This window comes from Leuciscus leuciscus (assembly GCF_965113295.1).
Source record: "Leuciscus leuciscus genome assembly, chromosome: 18".
Taxonomy (NCBI): domain Eukaryota; kingdom Metazoa; phylum Chordata; class Actinopteri; order Cypriniformes; family Leuciscidae; genus Leuciscus; species Leuciscus leuciscus.
Window position 1 is genome coordinate 1085569 of NC_138742.1, and position 20000 is coordinate 1105568.

Genomic DNA, 20000 nt, shown 5'->3' on the forward strand with positions numbered 1-20000 from the left:
ACAGGGAGAGCGCCAGGGGGGCGGAGCTAATGCTGCCTGAACACAAGCCACTCCCACGCGACAACCTGCTTCTGATTGGCTTTCTGTGTGACGGGCGGGCCAGCGGGTCGAGTGACGGGTTGTGGCGGGTGAGAGACGCTGGAGGGAGTGTGTCCTGTATGGTGAGTGTTACACGTGACATTGATAATAATCAGAAATGTTCCTTGAGCAGCGAATCAGCATATTAGAACTTGGTTCTTACAAGGTGCTTAAAGTGCTTGAATTTGACGTTTTGAAATTTAAGTCCTGAAAACAGCCATATTTATGAAAAGGTACTTGACAATATATGTGAAATTAGTGTTTAATTTTATTGGTAAAGCAATTTTTTCACACAAAATCACACTGCAACCTGTCTGATGTAGAACCCTGTTAGAATGATTTCTGAAGGATCATGTGACACTGAAGATGTTGTTTGTCGTCCAGATGCTGACGTCGTCTTGTCTCTGGTTGGGGAGGCTGATGCTGTTTCCCACATGGAACTACATCCCCCAGAATGCACCTGATGCGGGCTACCTAGAGCTGATCGACTCTCCAGTGTGCTTGACCCTGGAGGCCATGGCCTTTGACCCCGGAGGAACCCTGAGTGAGGTCATGAGTGTGACGCGGGCGGCTGAACTTCTGAAGCAGAGGTGTGGGATAAACGTTTATAGTTCGGATATAAGCAATGATGTCTATGGCAGTGATTCAAATAGAGTAAATCACCTTTTAAAAGTAATTGGCGCTTCAAATAACGTAAAATTTACATCGTTACATCAGTAGGCGGTATACATTTATTTCGACAAGTGACTGTTAAAATATGTGTTTGTCATTGAATCATTCACTCAAGGGATTTGTTCAAAAACACTGATTCATCCAGTAATTAAGCAAGTGAAGTCTTTATGAGTGAGTTATTAGCTGTGTCCCAATGTGAAGGCTGCATCCTTCGAAACACTGAAGACTTCAAGGATGCAGCCTATGCGTCCTCCGAAGGACGCACCATGTAGCCTCCATGGGATTTCCTAATTGCGCAGCCAGGTGTTCCCGATTAGCTCCAGGCGCCAAGCAACGGTGCGAGAGTATGCTGCCATCCTGACAATTCATTTGAAATGCTATGGAGCCAGAATTGGCTATTGTCATTTTTATGTTTTATATTTTACTGGAGGACATGGTATTAAGGATGTTTCAGGTCATACTTTCGGCTTAGCCGAAGATTCAAATGTTCATTTATATTACCTTGATGCGATTTTGTAGGCTAGTGTATTCTTTTTATTATGCACATAAATGGACCATGGTAAATATATTTACACAGGTTTTTAACCCCATTTGAATATAAAACCCAGTTGAATATAAAAAGTCCAGTGCGAATGTTACTCCCGCTCGTCCTCGGCAGCTGTCAGTCACTGTTGCTAGGCGACAAGAACAATCCTCCGTAGGCTAGACCGGTCCGAGCGCTTCAGATGCGCCCTTTGATATGGGACACAGCTGTAGTTAGCAACAATTTGTTAATATTGTGACAATAGGCCTACATTTTGTGACTTTCATTTTCAAAATAACCAGTGGTGATAAGGAACTACATACTTCGTTAATACTCGAAGCAATTTTCCCACACGGGACAGCAACACTACAAAATTGTTATTTTACAATATGATGCATTGTTTTACATTAAACTACACAAAAGTATATAGTTTAAATGTATCAACCTTGAAAATATTCAGAAGTAAAATGCAACATGCAGTAATATAAATGCAAAACATCATAAAAACCCTGACAAGGTTTTTTTTTTCTGCAGAATTCCTTTACTTTTACTCTTGATACCTTTAGTACATTAGAGTATGCAAGATAATAAAAAAAAATGTACAAAAAATTGCTTAACTTGGTATCTTTTATTTACACATTTAAAGTTGCATAAAAATAAATAAATGTACAGATTTTTTTCCTTTTAAAAAATATAGGTGAAAAAAAGTTAAACAAGAATATATATATATTTCTCAATAATTCTTTCAAGAAGAGAAAACAGCCTGTCCATCCTCTCCCTACTCTCCCTACTCTCCTGTGCTCTCCTGTGCTCTCCTGTCCTCTCCTGTGCTCTCCTGTGCTCTCCTGTGCTCTCCTGTACTCTCCTGTCCTCTCCTGTGCTCTCCTGTACTCTCCTGTGCTCTCCTGTCCTCTCCTGTGCTCTCCTGTGCTCTCCTGTGCTCTCCTGTGCTCTCCTGTCCTCTCCTGTGCTCTCCTGTACTCTCCTGTGCTCTCCTGTCCTCTCCTGTGCTCTCCTGTGCTCTCCTGTGCTCTCCTGTCCTCTCCTGTGCTCTCCTGTGCTCTCCTGTCCTCTCCTGTGCTCTCCTGTCCTCTCCTGTGCTCTCCTGTCCTCTCCTGTGCTCTCCTGTGCTCTCCTGTGCTCTCCTGTGCTCTCCTGTGCTCTCCTGTGCTCTCCTGTCCTCTCCTGTGCTCTCCTGTGCTCTCCTGTGCTCTCCTGTGCTCTCCTGTGCTCTCCTCGCCTCTGCAGTCCCATGTCTTCTCTAATCAAGTCCAAAAACTCATCCTCTCAGTCTCGCCTTCTTCGTGGTGCTGGTGCTGGTGCTGGTGCTGGTGCTGCTGGTGCTGGTGCTGCTGGTGCTGGTGCTGGTGCTGCTGGTGCTGCTGGTGCTGCTGGTGCTGCTGGTGCTGGTGCTGCTGGTGCTGCTGGTGCTGGTGCTGCTGGTGCTGGTGCTGCTGGTGCTGCTGGTGCTGCTGGTGCTGGTGCTGCTGGTGCTGCTGGTGCTGCTGGTGCTGCTGGTGCTGGTGCTGCTGGTGCTGCTGGTGCTGGTGCTGCTGGTGCTGGTGCTGGTGCTGCTGGTGCTGCTGGTGCTGCTGGTGCTGCTGGTGCTGGTGCTGCTGGTGCTGCTGGTGCTGCTGGTGCTGGTGCTGCTGGTGCTGCTGGTGCTGCTGGTGCTGGTGCTGGTGCTGGTGCTGGTGCTGCTGGTGCTGCTGGTGCTGGTGCTGCTGGTGCTGGTGCTGCTGGTGCTGCTGGTGCTGCTGGTGCTGCTGGTGCTGGTGCTGCTGGTGCTGCTGGTGCTGGTGGTGCTGGTGCTGCTGGTGCTGCTGGTGCTGCTGGTGCTGCTGGTGCTGGTGCTGCTGGTGCTGCTGGTGATGGTGCTGGTGCTGCTGGTGCTGCTGGTGCTGGTGCTGCTGGTGCTGCTGGTGCTGCTGGTGCTGGTGCTGCTGGTGCTGCTGGTGCTGCTGGTGCTGGTGCTGCTGGTGATGGTGCTGGTGCTGGTGCTGCTGGTGCTGCTGGTGCTGGTGCTGCTGGTGCTGCTGGTGCTGGTGCTGCTGGTGCTGCTGGTGCTGCTGGTGCTGCTGGTGCTGGTGCTGCTGGTGCTGCTGGTGCTGCTGGTGCTGCTGGTGCTGGTGCTGCTGGTGATGGTGCTGGTGCTGCTGGTGCTGCTGGTGCTGGTGCTGGTGCTGCTGGTGCTGCTGGTGCTGGTGCTGCTGGTGCTGCTGGTGCTGCTGATGCTGGTGCTGCTGGTGCTGGTGTTGCCCCTGGCTCCTCCTCTTCTTGGTCACACACTGCTGAACTCGGCCCTGGTCTGTCCTCAGGGATTGAGGCAATGAGGACAGGGGGTTAGTGCAATGCCTCTGTCCCAACACCTCATCCATGAAGACAAACCAGGGCCAAGTTTAAGCAGTGGGTTTCCCACGCACACCCTCACCTGTCCCAGGACACGTGCAATCCTAAGGCAGAGCAAATTAACCATGGCTTGTTAACAACAACAGCACAATACATTTCAGCAAAGATGTGTGTATTAATTTTCTTTATAATATATAAAAATGGGTCAGGGGAACGTAACTCCCATACAGGCACAAAATAATATATTATTTTGTGCCTGTATGGGAGTTACGTTCCCCTGACCCATTTTTCCCTGAATTGTTCTAAAAAAGCAGAAAAGGGTACTTAACACGGGGTGCAATCTTAAGTGCATTGTTAACACTGCAAAATATGACACATCAAGACATGCAAAATATACTTAATATTTCTATATACTCAAATTTGGTTAAAAACACATAGCTTGCATGACAGCACTACAAAAACACCTAAAAGTGAAACCCCATTGCCTTATCTACTGCTTTTCTTATTGTTTTAGGCTTTATAAGGTGAGTGATATTTCTTATAATACACAAGTGAGATAGACTAGTGCAAATATTACAAATAGGTCGTTAAACTAATAACGTTATTACCACAAGTTTTGCCTAAAACTACCTGACAAATGAAGCCATGCAATGGTGACGAAGGAGTTAAGATGAAGTTTATAATAAACTTTAACTCTGGTTTCTGGTTAATACTACTTACATTTAAATGTGAATTTGCTGTCCCTCGGCCGCCTTTAAAAAAATAAAATAAAATGCTATCGTCAACAGCGCGCAATGACTTATGGGGTAGAATAGGGTAGGATCAGAGTAGGATAGGCAGCTAAGTGTCCATTTATGTATCCTTCCTTTCACGGGGAAACGAAGGACGCATTTGGCGTCGCTTTTGAATCAGGGTAGCATTCGTCACGCCGCGGTGACGCAATCGGCCTTCAAATACGGCCTTCGGAGGATGCAGCCTTCACATTGGGACACAGCTCTAGAATCATTCACTCAAGAGATTCATTCAAAAACGCTGATTCATTCAGTAATGAAACAAGTGAAGTCTTTGAGTGAGTCATTGAATCATTCACTCAACCGATTATTTTGAAAGATTATTAATTCAAATTAACCTCAGCCTATAATGACATGTTATTTTGTTTAGTTGTCTCTTCAGAATTGTGGGTGATTGTATTTTAAAGATAAGAAATGGTGATAGTGGATTAATGGCGAGTTGTGTGTGTGTGTGTCAGGTGTGAGGATCAGGTGTATGTGTGTGTCAGCGGGCAGGTGAGCGTGGTCTGTCCGCTGATGCTGATTGGCGGGAAACGCTTCTTCTGCCTCATCCTCAGTGAAGGAGGATCTTCAGTGCCCGTCTTCATCACGGTGAGTGTTTACGAGGATTAAGGTACACACATAAATCATCATCCTTCATCGGGTCATTTCCACCAAAACTCATTTTAAAGAAAAAAGAAAAAAATTGAGTGTTCATCAGAGGGGTCCGAGACTTTTGTCGAATTTGAACCAGGAATACACAAAAAATGTGAATGGATTTGAGGAGAAATTAAAAAAAAGTAACAAATCCTTCCCTCGGGTCAATTTGACCCCCTTAGGAATGAATGGAATGCGAGGAATGCTTCAGTTCACATAGAAAAACCTAAAAATGCTCAAAGTTCAAACTAAAAATGCGCAAACTTTACCAAAAAATGATTGTATAATGTCTACATGTGTATCTGATGCACACTGAAGAGAAACTGACTTTAGGACCCAGAGGAACAGCTCATTTGCTCCATATAGAGCTATAAGGCCATCTAGACTCATGAAATATCATCTTATATTATTATGTTTCCACAAGAGATCGGCAAAGACACACAATGTAAGATATTTTGAGCTGAATTAAAAGAGTTGTGCATGAAATAGTGAGTTATTTTGAATTTGAGTTGAAAGAATGTGAGGAATGTGCTTAAATTACTATTTATTATCTATTTATTGATTAAATCTAGTAATATAAAGGTAAATAAAAAAAAAGTTTTATTAAATAATAGAAAAAAATATAATAAAAATGAAATAAAATAAGCTTTCTGGACAAAAAAAAAAAAGGGTCATTTTGACCCGCGAGGGAAAGATGTGTTACCAAACGCGAGGGTCCAGTTGTGATTGTGAGTTTGCTGTCCAACTTGAATATGAACAAAATAATGGCAAGAAAACACACTTTCTGTTGAGTTACAGTCTGATGAACTGTTCCTTTAACCTCCCTCTGCAGGAAGCCAAGCATCAGTACTGGAGGCAGTGTGTGTGTGTGGGCCAGAGTGTGTGGATGTCGTCTCTGCGTGTGTGTTCACTGCAGGGTCTGGAGGGACGGCGTGTGTTGTCCGACAGCTGCCAGTCACGTCTTCATCCGCACGAGAGCTCAGAACAACCAGAGACACACACAGACACGCACACACACACACACCTGCCGTCAGGTACAGCGTCAAGCTCCGCCCCCTCAGTCAGAGTCAAACGCTCCACACTCATCAGCTTCAAGGTGAGGCTTTCTTTTTCTCCATGTTCATCTCTGTTTAGTGTGTAATGTTGAGTTCTTCTCTATAGCCGCGTTTCCACCGAAATTACCCGGAACAATTTGTCCCAGGAACATTTTTTTGCCCTAGACCGGTTGCTTTCTGCGTTTACACCGCGGTCTGAAGTACCGGGAAGGTAAACTACGCGCAGCTGCTCCTCCCAGTCTGCGACGGACAGTAATCAGTTTTGAGCGCCACATTTATAATAAGTATGGAGGAGATTCTAACTGTGCTGCAGTTCTGTATTGGTTTACTAACGAGGTAATTAACAAAACAAAATAGACGAGCACTGATACTAAAGCGTGTTCAGAAAGCTCGTATGCGTATAAAATTAGACAACGTATGTTATCAGTTATTGTGAGACGCCTGGGACGAACGCGCAAACATTTCCTCTTTCGCAAATACGCTTAAAAAATAGCCTGAACCCCGTCTATCAATCATAAATAGTGACAGTCTTGTAAATAGTTGTTTGTTACTAACCTAACCTTGCAATAGATGACAATGTGTAAACATAATGACTTAATAATAAAAGCTGTGGCAGAAAAGAGACGAGCACTGATAAAGTGTGTTCAGTAAGCTCGTAATGCTAACGTTAGATATAACATTTGTATGTTATCAGCTATTGCGGACATTGACCGTGAGATGGCTGGGACGAACGCGCAGAAAGTTTCCTCTTCCACAAATACCCTTAATAAAGCCTGAAACTCGTCGCCAGTCCACCAGTTTTTTTTATTAAATTCCATATTTGCAGACAGACAACTCTTACTGCATGAAGCCACGACACGAACCGCAATAGATTTTTTAAAAAGGGAGGTTAAAAATAAGTAAAATGCTTGTGCAGCGCACAAGTCCCACCCCTGAAAGTTCCTGAACTTTGAAAAAGTACTACCTCATGAGCAGGGACTATCGGAGGGGTAAATATTTACCCGGAACTTCATTTAGACCCTGGTTCCTGCGGTGTAAACACATCGAGTACCAGCCCAAAGTTCCTAGTTCCTGGGGAAAGTTCCTGCGGTGGAAACGCGGCTTATATCAGAGTCAGTGTTCCTGAACTCCTGAACTCATTGTAGTCTTGAGTTTCTTCCGGGAACGAACACGTCACAGTATTCCTCATTATAATAATTAATGCGCAGAATAAAGGGGCGGGGCCTGTGACCTGTGCTGTAACAGTGTGTTTGATTGACAGGGTACAGTCACGAAGATTTTGAACGCAGAGGCGGGGCTTTATGAGATTGACAGACAGGTGGGGCTTTGCCTGGCCTATCAGCCGGCTCAGAAATGGGGCGGCGGCTTGAGGCCGGGGGCGGAGATTCAGGTGAGTGTGATGTCATCAGGTGAGTGTGATGTAAAAAATGGCGTACGCTAAAAAAATATTCAGAGTTATAAAAGCGTGCGAACGCCAGAACCTGCGCAAGTACTTTTTAATTGCAATGGAAACAGATTGTGCATTATAGATCATTATTGATCATTATTTGTGTATAAATATTTCCTCAGATCACGAGTTCTGCTATTATCATGCGCTAAGCTAACATTAGCGCACAGCACGCCACAGGAAAAGTGTTCGAACGCATCGCATCCACTACAAATATTTCTATTTACTAGAATATTAAAAATGTTGTAACTTCTCTGTAATTATTTCCTGTAATTGAAGTGCTTAACTCCATTAATGAGAGTGGCATATTTAATCTGAATGTGTATATCAGATGTAAAACATAGTTTAAGTCATGCTTTTATTTATCTAAACTGTTACTGTGAACATGCACTGTATTTTTGTATTTTATTTTTGTCTTTTTTCCGCAGCTTCACAACGTCCACTTCACGTACAACGCTTCCCCGTTCGCTCCGCGAGTCGTGCTGTGCGCGTGCCTACGCTCCAGCATGCAGATCAGCGCCTTCAGCCGCCTGAGGTCAGAGGTCGTGGTGTCGGGGTCACACTTCAGCCGCCTGAGGTCAGAGGTCGTGGTGTCGGGGTCACACTCCAGCCACCCGAGGTCAGAGGTCGTGGTGTCGGGGTCACACTCCAGCCACCTGAGGTCAGAGGTTGAGCCATCGGGGTCACACTTCAGCCGCCTAAGGTCAGAGGTCAAGCCGTCGGGGTCACATGGGCCGCTGCAGCGCCTCCTGCTGGAGAGGAATCTGGGTGTGTCGCAGTATCTGTGGCTCTGCTACTGCCATAACGCCGTGAGCGAGAGGTGACGACCACCACACACACACACACACACACACACACACCGCACCGCTTAACAATGAGTTTTAAAGAGCAAATCAAATTAGGTCCTTGAAAGTGCTTGAATTTATTTTGTCCGAGAAGTTTTCTGTAAAAAAATCCATATTATTCCCTCCGGTCCGCAGGGACACTAGCTTGCTTGATTTACGCTAGTTACGCGCATTTACGCGTTACGTTAAGTGTTTCCTGCGTGAGGTTGCCATGACGTTCACGCACTCAAAACTGTAAAAATGTATCTTACAAGGTAACCTTTCTCTCACTTGAAATGTGTCCCCACATTAAGTCCTTGAGCTTGAGGGTATTGGACCTGGAAAGTCCTTGAGAGGTCCTTGAATCTGAAGTTAACCGAGGCGTGGGAACCCTGTGACATTGCGATGCGGCTCAAGGGCAGTTCACAGCAAGAACGGTAACTATAAAGATAACGATAAAGATATAGTTCTAAAAATCTCCATATTAAAAGAACCGCAGAGTTCACACCACAGCTATAACGATAAAGATCTGAGGAACAATATCGTAGGGATCACTTTCAGAACGATTGTTTCCAGCTTTTGAACTATAAAACACTGACAGCCAATCAGAATCCATTATAATTGAAGCTCGCACATTTAAAATGGCAGACGACATTGCGGAGAAGTTAATCGCCGAGGTCCAGAAAGTCAAGCCCCTTTACAAGAAAATGGATGTGGAAAACAATCGTTCATTCCCACTGAACAAATGGTGAATCACGCTTCACTCGAGACACAGCATGCTGAGGACATCTGCTGGTTAAAGCCTGTAAGTGCAACAAGAACTGCAAAAACATGTTCAATGACATGTTGTACACACTGTGAAATCATAGCGCAAAAGCTTAGAATAAACAGAATGTTATCGTTCGTTGGTGAGGACGCAAATATATAGTTATCGTTATAGTTATCGTTGTAGTTATCGTTATAGTTATCGTCCTTGGTGTGAACGGGCCTTTAGTGCGATGATCACAGATCAGTCAGTGTTAGGCCTGTCACGATTATGAAATTTGGCTGACGATTAATTGTCTAAAAAATAATTGCGATTATGCCGATTAATTGTCAGTTTTAGGGCTTTGACGATTAATTGTCTGTGTGAGGGCTTTGGCAATTATGCTGATTAATTGTCTGTTTTAGGGCTTTGTGCTTCATTCATTAAATAATTGTGATGAATTTAATCCTTTGTAAGTTATCATTTTGCAGTGTAAGTTTACAGTTAACACCTTTAAATATTAAATAAATAGGCTATATTCAATAGCTATGACAATTTGTTTATTAAACTTAGTGAGTGTATAAATCAGCAGCAAAAAGTAATTTTTGAAAACATCTGCACAGTAATTTAATAAAATCTAAACATGTTAATAAAAACAAATGTGCACAAACCATGATAATTATGATACGCTTCAAAACAGAGCGGAACAAAGCGCGTATGCGCATCGCGGGTGCAGAATGATGTGCTTAATGCAACATGGAGTCGCAGCGATGCACAAGTGCGCATTTAAAAGTTCACGGCACAAAGCGAAGAAATGTCGAGGGCACAAATCCTAGTGTATATCAGTCCAACAGTTTATTGATCATTTGTTTCTTCACAGTTTTAAACTCCAGTTATTGTGCGTCTGATGCCAATTCATAGTCCTTGTGCTGTGTAGGCACACGGTAGCGAGCGAGTCATTTAGAAACAGCAAAAAACTCCAGCAAAATAAAGTCATTTTATGCAAATCCACAGCCCTTTATCTACAGATCAAGCATTATAACGTCAATGTCACATTGGAGAAAGTTTTACCGTGCATCCTGTCGTAACCGGACGACGCGCGCTGTTTGAATGCTGAACGGAATGATTGACAGCTGCAGAGTTTGAATGCTGAACGGAATGATTGACAGCTGCAGAGTTTGAATGCTGAACGGAATGATTGACAGCTGCAGAGTTTGAATGCTGAACGGAATGATTGACAGCTGCAGACGAGTTTGTGAACTTTAATTTAACAATGTAAATATACTACTGTCCCTCACATTAAGCTATGGAATGGCTTCAGATGACTTTGAATATATTGCTAGAAAACGTAATTAGTGCTTGACTGCTTGTCTATTTATTTTGGTTCATGACTCCCCCTTGTGCCGTAGGCCTATAAAAGAGCGCAATAATCGCGGTTGTCTGAAACAATCGCGGTTAGATCAAATAATCGCGATCAGACGGTTATTTAATTATCGCGACAGGCCTAGTCAGTGTATGCGCTGTGTGTCTCAGAGTGAGGTAGAGCACTGTGTTCGTGATCCAGTGTCTTCAGCCTCTCTGTTCACAGTAAACACTTCCAGTTCCAGTCGCTATATTTGCATTGAGAAGCTCGTATCAACAAAAGAGAAGCTTTAAGGTCCACGTGGTTTTCCGTTGAAATAAAAACTGGGTGGTTTACATTTGAAAAATGAAGAAATGAACACAGTTATAAATATTAGTATTGTCGGTTTATGGTTATACTGTAAAATAAAATTCCTTTTTCTATTTCTTATTTTATTTTGTGTCTTATAAATCACAATTATACTTTCGTGCTGCTGTACCTCAAACACTGTGGCGTATGGTGTGTGTGTCAGGTTGTGTCCGCGATGGGTGAGAGCGGAGCGAGTGTGTGTGGTCGCCGCACGGCTGTTGGACTTTGTGTGTGAGGCTGAACAGAAGACACAGAAAAAGAGGAACATTTACAGAGAGATGATACAGGAACCGCACCAGTGCCCTGTTACTACGGTAACACACACACACACACACACACATACACATACCCTGTTACCACAGTAACACACACACACACACACACACACACACACACACACACACACACACACACACCCTGTTACCACAGTAACAGCCACACATACCATGTTACCACGGTAACACCCACACTTACCGTTACCACGGTAACACAACACATACTGTTACCATGGTAACATACATACACACACACACACACACACACACACACACACACACACACACACACACACACACACACACACCTGTTACCACAGTAACACCCACACTTACCGTTACCACATTAACACCCACACATACTGTTACAATGGTAACACACATACATACCCTGTTACCACGGTAACACACACACACACACACACACACACACACACACACACACACACACACACACACACACACACACACGGTACCATGGTAACACACTCACACATACCCTATTACCACAGTAACACCAGCTTAAGCCGGTACCATGGTAACATACACACTTACCCTGTTACCACAGTAATCCACACACACCCACACATAATGCGTTACCACGATAACACCACTCACACATACACTGTTACAATGGTAACACATATACCCTATTACCACACATGCTGTTACCATGGTAACATACATAAACATACTCTGTTACCACACACACACACCCTATGATCACGGTAGCAGTATATTAAAATGATGTATATAAATTGTTGCGTAAACATGCATTTTGCACAAATAATGTTAATTATTTGATCATTACCTTATTCTTGTTCAGTTGTGTTTATTAAAAAAAACTGATTATGGAAAATGTGGCATTCATTCTGCAAACATACGTCCTGTTGTTTTAAATGCTGACGGAAATATTGTGTGTGTGTATGTCTCATTCTCTCTCTGTGTGCATGTCTCTCTCTCTCTCTCTCTCTCTCTCTCTCTGTGTGCATGTCTCTCTCTCTCTCTCTCTCTCTCTCTCTCTCTCTGTGTGTGTCAGTACTGTGTGAGCTGGCCGTCGGTGGCGCTGTGGTCAGTGAGGGAGGTGTGTGATTGGATGAGGCGTGAGGTGTGGGCGTGTCTCTCTCTGCCGTCTCTCCTCCCTCCTTCAGCGGGTCACATGACGTCAGTGGAGCTGAACGCTTCGCTGTCCTGGTCCGTTCTCCAGGTCCCGCTCACACACACACACTCGGACGGTCTCACACACACACACCTGGAGCCGCTGCTGTTACTGGGGGTTCTGGAGCTGGACTCGACCCGTGCCACACTGCAGCTCCGAGACCGGACGCATGCGCTCGACTGTGTGTGTGTCCAAACCGGCCAATCAGGAGCCATCGACACTGCCTGGCAGGGTAATCACACACACTCACGCTCAACATGACTATTATTATTAGATTACATATTACTGTGTTTTATGTGACAGCAGTATTAGTTTATACTTTATTTCAGTTTAATTCATATTTTGAATTAGCTTGTAATTGTATATTTTCGGGTAGTTCTGTCAATCAATTAAAAACAATTAACTTTTTAATATACTTTTATATTGTAATAATTGCTAGTTTGTTGTGTTGTCGGTCCGATCCACTTTCAAGGGTTTCTCAGAAATCACTTACTGCGCTTTTAATTGGATGTAAACGTCCTCAATGCTTTTTACAGATGTCCAGGGTTGTTGAGTGAAACTCTCATGGCTTATTTCTTGAGGTGTGTGTGTGTGTGTGTGTGTGTGTGTGTGTGTGTGTGTGTAGGCTGTCTAGTGTGTGTGCGGCGGTGTACTTTAGTCATGGAGAGATTCATGAAGACAAATTTCCCTTCCTGGAAACACCTGGATCAGCCAAGTTACATCATACACAAACACTGCAGGTACACACACACACACACACACACACACACACACACACACACACACACACACACACACACACTCACACACACACACACATACAGGGTTTCTGCGGGGTCTTAAAAAGTCTAAAATTCTGAACTTTAAATTTAGGCCTTAAAACGTCTAAAAAATGGCCAGATTTTCATCCTAGGTCTTACATTTCATTTAGTCAGGTCTAAAAAAGTGTTTACCCTCGTTCATTTCCAGAAACACTGGCCGCAGAAAGTTATAACAAAGTAGCAAAAAAGTATTGAGTTGTAGCCTAGGAAGCGGAGCCCTAGAGCAGGGTCTCCAACACGTCCAAAACATTTTTACCAGACGCAACGAGATGAAAAAAATATAGACTTTTCAGAATGCCGCAAACACACCGCAGGTCATGTGATAGGAACCAACCAATCACCCCTTTCCGTAACAACACTGAAAGCTCAGTCAACATGAAGGATGGGGGTGCACCCAAACACTACTAATAAATATAAGCTAATGTGTAAATGTCAGTAATTTATCTTTTTTGACTCATTCTTTTTATAAAAAATTATTTAAAGGCTGAAATATGAGGTTTATCTTTGTATAAAACCTTTTTTGTCAAAACTTTATTTGAAATTGAGTTGCAAGACACTCTTTTAAAATCTGGCCATCATTTTTAATGGTATTTTAATGTTTACGTAAACAAAAAGTGCATATTGATGATGCTGATCAATTTGTTATTTGCTGTTTTTCGACATAAAACTTGTTGAATTGACTTCATTCTGTAGTATTAGTACTTTTTGAACAGGATTCTGTGATAACCATGTTAATTCTGGTCACTTTAATCATCTCATCATTTCCTCTCTAGTTATGATCAACTAAAATAATTGTGTTTTTACAGTATAATATGCAAAAGTACAATTTTCTATTAAAGAAATATCTTCCTCTCCCTCTCTCTCTCACACACACACACACACACACACACACACACACACACACACACACACACACACACACACACACACACACACATCAGATAATCCTAGATAGATAGAAAGATAGATATATAGATATTCTAATGATCCCGAGGTAACTATCTATCTAACTTGGATAATGTGTCGTGTAGGTCTTAAATTTCAATCTTTATGGTCTTAAAATGTCTTAAAAAGGTCTTAAATTTGACTTACTGAAACCTGCAGAAACCCTGCACACACACACACACACACACACACACACACACACACACACACACACACACACACACACACACACACACACACACACACACACACACACACACTTAAACTCACACACACAGATATTTATGTACAGTAGCACATTTCATACATTCAAAGTGCTTTTAAAATAATACTAAAAAGAACTAAAAATAGCAATAAAAAATGATCTCTGTGTGTGTGTGTGTGTGTGTGTGTGTGTGTGTGTGTGTGTGTGTGTGTGTGTGAGTGTGCAGGGTTTATCTGAAGCTCTGTGTGGATGATCTGACCATCATCAGTCCGTCTGCTGCCATGAGCCGCCGTCTGTCAGAGAGACGAGAGTGTGACGGAGGAACGTCAGAAACCACTCAGAGACCCAGGCGACCTCTAACCTCTGCGGCGGCGTCTGAACGACCTCTAACCTCTGCTGTGGTGCCTGAACGACCTCTGACCCCTGCGGCGGCGTCTGAACGACCTCTAACCTCTGCTGTGGTGCCTGAACGACCTCTGACCCCTGCGGCGGCGTCTGAACGACCTCTAACCTCTGCTGTGGTGCCTGACCGACCTCTGAACCCTGTGGTGGCGTCCGAACAACCTCTGACCTCTGCGGAGGTGCCCGAACGACCTCTATCCCCTGCGGTGGCGCCCGAACGACCTCGGACCCCTGTGGCGGTACCCGAACGACCTCTGACCCCTGCGGTGGCACCCGAACGACCTCTGACCCCTGAGGCATGTGTGAGTCTGCTCCTCCGGCTGGAGAGCAAGCAGGGCGTGAGGCTCCAGAACGGCTCCGGCGCGGGTCACACACACACACACACACTCCAGCTGGGCTTTGTGTGCCGAGCCGCGTGCCTGGGAGACGCTCAGCGCTGGGAGAACGACCCCAGGAACTGCAGGACACAGGAGCGGGAGCGAGACGGAACACTTCGGAAGGTCAGGAGCGCCAGTTATCGTCATAGCTGTCGTGTTAAGGCCCGTTCACACCAACAACAAGAACTATAACGATAACTAGATTATATATTCTGGCCCTCTGTGATTATCTTCTGTACAATGTCTTCTGCTATTTTAAATGCCCTTTAAATTCGAGTGGATTCTGATTGGCTGTCAGTGTTTTATCGTTCGACAACTGGAAAAAAAATTGTTCTGAAAGTGATCCCAACGATATCGTTCCTCATACCTTTAACGTTATAGCTCTGCTATTATATGGAGAACGATGTTTAGAACTATATCTTTATCGTTATCTTTATCTTTATAGTTATAGTGAACGGGCCTTTAGTGTATCTGCTAATGTGTGTGTGTGTGTGTGTGTGTGTGTGTGTGTTTGCAGATTGAGCTGCACTTCATGGGCTCGTGTGTTCGCTGGTTCCCCGTCCTTCATCCTGGGAGTGTGTACAGATTAATCGCACTCAACACCGCGGTACGACTCGCTCTCCTCCACCATTTTACTGTGTCTGATATTAGACTGTTTATTCTGATCAAGAACTGCCCACTTCAACAGGAAGAGACCGTCTGACGGACATGTACCGCTGCTACTTCTTCTTCTTCTTCTGTTAAATCATGCTAGAAATGTTAAAACATGTTAACAATGTGCTAAATCATGCTAGCAATGTGTTAAATCATGCTAGTAAAATGTTAGCAATGTGTTAAAGGGACAGTACACCAAAAAAATTATCATTCTGTCTTAATTTACACATTTTATCATGTCGATCCAAACCTGGATGGCTGTCCTTCCGTGAAACATAAAAAAACGATGCTTTGAAAGATGTAGAAGTCAGTCACACAGGTTTGAATGACATGACTGCGGGTTAATGATGTCATCTCTCTGTCTGTCTCTCAGGATGTGAGTGTGTTAAAGGCCACAGGGGTTTCTGCGAGGGGCGGAGTCTCACAGCTCAGTAGCCCCGCCCTCCTGCTGCAGCCGCAGTGGCGCCTGCACACGCTAGCAGACACGCTAACAGACGAGCAGGTACAGATGCTTTCAGTTTAGCACACGTTAAACTAAACGAAACTGAGAAATGTTTCCTCAGCAACTAGCTGAAATAAAACAAGTTTGTTTTTGTATTCCAGGTTCATCAGTCAGATGTCCCGGCGCTCATGAGCGTATCTGAGGTTCTTCACAGCAGGTGACGATTATCCGCTACAGCTAAGCACATCTGTAGACGTTCACATCTTCAGTCACTCACTGAGAGACGCTTTGTGTGTTTTAACAGCTCCGCCCCTGAGATCGTCTCTTTTTATGGAGTCGTTGCTCAGCGAATCACATTACAGGAGGACAGCGGAACTAAACCCAAGATCCAATCACTGACTGCCGCTAAAGGTTTGGCTCCGCCTCCACCTTTTCCCTCTCTGCAGAAGGGCTGTCAAAATGGATGAAAAGCTAAATTCACATTTCTTTCTTAAATATTGGCAAAATTTGAATTGTATTCGAATTCTAAAGGTAATAATGTTAGAGGAAAAAAGTTCTGTATTCTCTCCTGTGTCCACAAGAGGGCACAAGCGAGCGCAATAAGCAAATTTAAACCAAATCAAGCATATCTTTTATTGAAATGAAATGACATTCACTTTTTAAAGTGCATTAACATTTGAAACAATTGTTCTTACATAAAATATAATTTCCTTAATGTGCATGCAAGGAATATTAGGTTACAATAGTGCGTAAAACTGTGTTCGTGCATCAAAAACACACTTCAACACACAGCGTAATGAACTACATCAACACACAACAGCAAACTGACATTCAGAAACACTCACTTCTACTCTCTACATCTACATATAGTTCATCAAAAACACCAGATGAGTGCTGAGCGCTTTAGTTGACAGTGTGTCAGCTGATGAACACACACACACACACACACACACACTGACCGATGCGCAGGTTTGGTTGAGACTGAGAGGGTTTTCATCTGCAGGTTTTCCACATTACCAACGCAGTCGCACCGCTGTACACTGGTCATAGTCACACTCATAGTCTCTATATCTGTGTGTGTGTGAGTCGGCTTGAGCTTCACTGTAATCCTCCAGATCCAAGCGTCGTGGAGGACCTGAGGGTGCGTCTGAGCGTCCAGGACTCCGCATGTCCAGGTCATGTGATCCACGTGTATCTGGATCTGTCGTGCGGCCCGTACACACACGGCCTGATCCCCGGAGCATCGCTGCACATACACCACGTTCAGCGCAAAGTGTCCAGGTCAGACGCCGAGGCTTTCACACACACACTTGATCTAACAGCGGTTTATTATTAAAAAACAGTTGATTGTCTGAAACGTTCACTGATTGGTTGAACAGTTCAGTAGGAATGTGGACACACACCCCTGCACTATACAGCACATCGCAGATTTTATTAACATTTGTAATCAAATTATGTGACTTTTTTAAATAGTCTCATTACTATGATCTTTGTCATAATATCCTTTCAATGGTTAAAGTTTCCACAATCATTGCTTGTGCTGCACTTTATTTGTACCATTTTGTTTTATTAGTTTATTTTTGTTTATCTATTTACTTTTTTTTTTATTAGAAAGATAATAAAGATATTGTTTGATAAGTGAGATCTCCGTTTGTAGATTATGTAGAAATACATTTGATCAAAAAATGCTGATTTGCTGCTTAAGAAACATTTCAAATTATTTTCCATGTTGAAAACTGTTGTGCTATTTCATATTTTTATGGAAATGGTGAAACTTTCTTCAGAATTTACGAACAGCATTTATTTGCATTTAATAAATTAATAATATAATGTAACATTATAAATGTCTTTACTGTCACTTTTGATAAATTTTGATGAATCAAAATATTAATGTATCTTTTTTAAAAATCTTACCACAAATGTTTGAATGGTATCATCGTTTCCCAGAAACTCTGTGAAGCTGCTTTGAAACAGTGTGTTTGTGTTAAATAATCGACCTTGACTCGAGTGTGTGTGTGTGTGTGTGTGTGTGTGTGTGTTTCAGGGCGTGTAACGTGTACTGCCGCTCTCTTCCCATCAGCCGTGTGAGCGTCACTGATCTGAGTTCAGTCTGTTCAGGGTGAGTGTGTTTATTTACACTTCACTAACGGCCTGAATTTGAACCAGGAAGTAAACAGGATGTAGAATTGTAGTTTGAAATTAAAGGCAGTATGAAATCATTTTCATATTTTTTTTATTATGATTGATTTCTTTATTTCTGTGTTATATTGTATTATTTTGCACTAATGCACATATTATTAGTTATTATGAACGATTTATGCTTGCATATCATTATTTTCATATCTGCCTCCATTTAGTTTGTGACGCCCACTTCCGACAGGGGGGGGGTTATGGTGTGGGGTTGTTTGGTGAGGGGGGGTTATGGTGTGGGGTTGTTTGGGGGAGGGGGGTTATGGTGGGGGGTTGTTTGGGGGAGGGGGGGTTATGGTGGGGGTTTGTTTGGGGGAGGGGGGGTTATGGTGGGGGGTTGTTTGGGGGAGGGGGGGTTATGGTGGGGGGTTGTTTGGGGGAGGGGGGTTATGGTGGGGGGTTGTAACTCCACATTAACCTCTACAGATTAAGAATGGGATGTGATTAAAGTTCATTTGCATGTAAAGGCAGACGTCCCAAAACCTGTGGCTATATAGTGTACGCTATAACAGGGAATAAAAGACAAGTTCAGTTTCATGACTTTAAAGGTCCTTTCACACTTGACGCGATTTTGACGCACGAATAATTCGCGCAATGGTTTTATTCTTTGATCAGCTGTGTGTGTAATGTGTGTGTAATGTGTGTGTAATGTGTGTGTAATGTGTGTGTAATGAGCGCTTCCACACCGAGCGCGAATGTGTTACGGCGGAAAAATTACTTTTAATTTTTTCCGCTTCGATGTCGATTTTTTTTAACTTTTGCGGCGACAGAAAAGGCTTCAGCCAATCACAGACTACAAGGACAACGTGTGTGGCGTAGCATTACCAACCAACTCTGTTATCACGACTGTGAGTGTGTTGTGTGATAGCTTTAGTCGTTGTATAGTCCTGTGCTGTGGAGGCTAGCAGGCTAAACTACATCTGGGAGAGAAAGCTAACACTATTATCGTCAAAGATAGAGACAGAGACCGTGTTTACTCTGAACATGTAACAAAATGTAGTGAGACTAGGGCTGCTTTTAGTACACTGTACATGCTTTGTGTGATATCTACAGTTTCTAGTCGATTGATTTTAACTTGTTACTTTGTGTGTTACATGTAATGTGTGTATTGACATTACAAAACCCACTGTGTTTAGTTGGGAAACCCTCAGGGACGCCTGTGAGAGAAAGAGGAGAGAGGAAAGGGAAACTAAGAGTGGACATTAGCATTAGCATTAGCATTACTCCCCCTCAGACTCTCTGTTCTGTAAGATTGGCTGCACCCAAAATAAAAACCTTCTTTTCTGTCTTTTAAAGCAAATGAAAAGCTCGTCTTCACTGGATGATGATGATGATGATGATGATGATGAAGTGTCCATGTTTTCTCAGCTGTCGGCGCGAACGTTTTGGAATGTTGAAGCTCTGAACGTCACAGACGTCGCAAATTCGCGCCGCGGCCGATGTGGATGGTTTTGACGCGAACTATTCGCACACGAATTATTGGCTTCTTCGTTACGCGTCCGGTGTGAAAGGGCCTTCAGGAAGTAGAAGTAAAATGGAATTCCAATTTTGAGAATAATGTGAAAAGGTGATTTCATGATATGAATCCTATTGATAAATACGTGATATTTTGACTTTGATTTCAGCTTTTCACGCTTGATTTCAGAGATGGCTTCCGTCCTTCTCTCTGCAGGTCAGGTGTGCCTCAGGCTCCTCCTCC

The 20000-nt window shown here is 43.5% G+C and overlaps 1 protein-coding gene across 10 annotated transcripts in view; it reads left to right on the top strand.

Moving 5' to 3' along the window:
- Positions 1–20000, top strand: part of ctc1 (CTS telomere maintenance complex component 1) — a 35379-nt gene that overhangs the window by 8216 nt on the left and 7163 nt on the right. For 3 of the 10 annotated variants that reach the window (XM_082145808.1, XM_082145813.1, XM_082145817.1), the window contains exons 3-19: positions 1–161; positions 463–668; positions 4872–5004; positions 5882–6145; positions 7366–7494; positions 7980–8371; positions 10995–11145; positions 12146–12497; positions 12891–13005; positions 14463–15138; positions 15533–15622; positions 16043–16171; positions 16273–16328; positions 16416–16522; positions 17227–17392; positions 18156–18230; positions 19974–20000. The exon at positions 1–161 is cut by the window's left edge and continues 77 nt beyond it; the exon at positions 19974–20000 is cut by the window's right edge. In XM_082145808.1, the coding sequence (XP_082001934.1) occupies positions 1–161; positions 463–668; positions 4872–5004; positions 5882–6145; positions 7366–7494; positions 7980–8371; positions 10995–11145; positions 12146–12497; positions 12891–13005; positions 14463–15138; positions 15533–15622; positions 16043–16171; positions 16273–16328; positions 16416–16522; positions 17227–17392; positions 18156–18230; positions 19974–20000 (3229 nt within the window). The remainder of the gene's footprint in view (positions 162–462; positions 669–4871; positions 5005–5881; positions 6146–7365; positions 7495–7979; positions 8372–10994; positions 11146–12145; positions 12498–12890; positions 13006–14462; positions 15139–15532; positions 15623–16042; positions 16172–16272; positions 16329–16415; positions 16523–17226; positions 17393–18155; positions 18231–19973) is intronic. The other 7 variants (XM_082145816.1, XM_082145810.1, XM_082145811.1 and 4 more) reach the window with 7 other exon arrangements.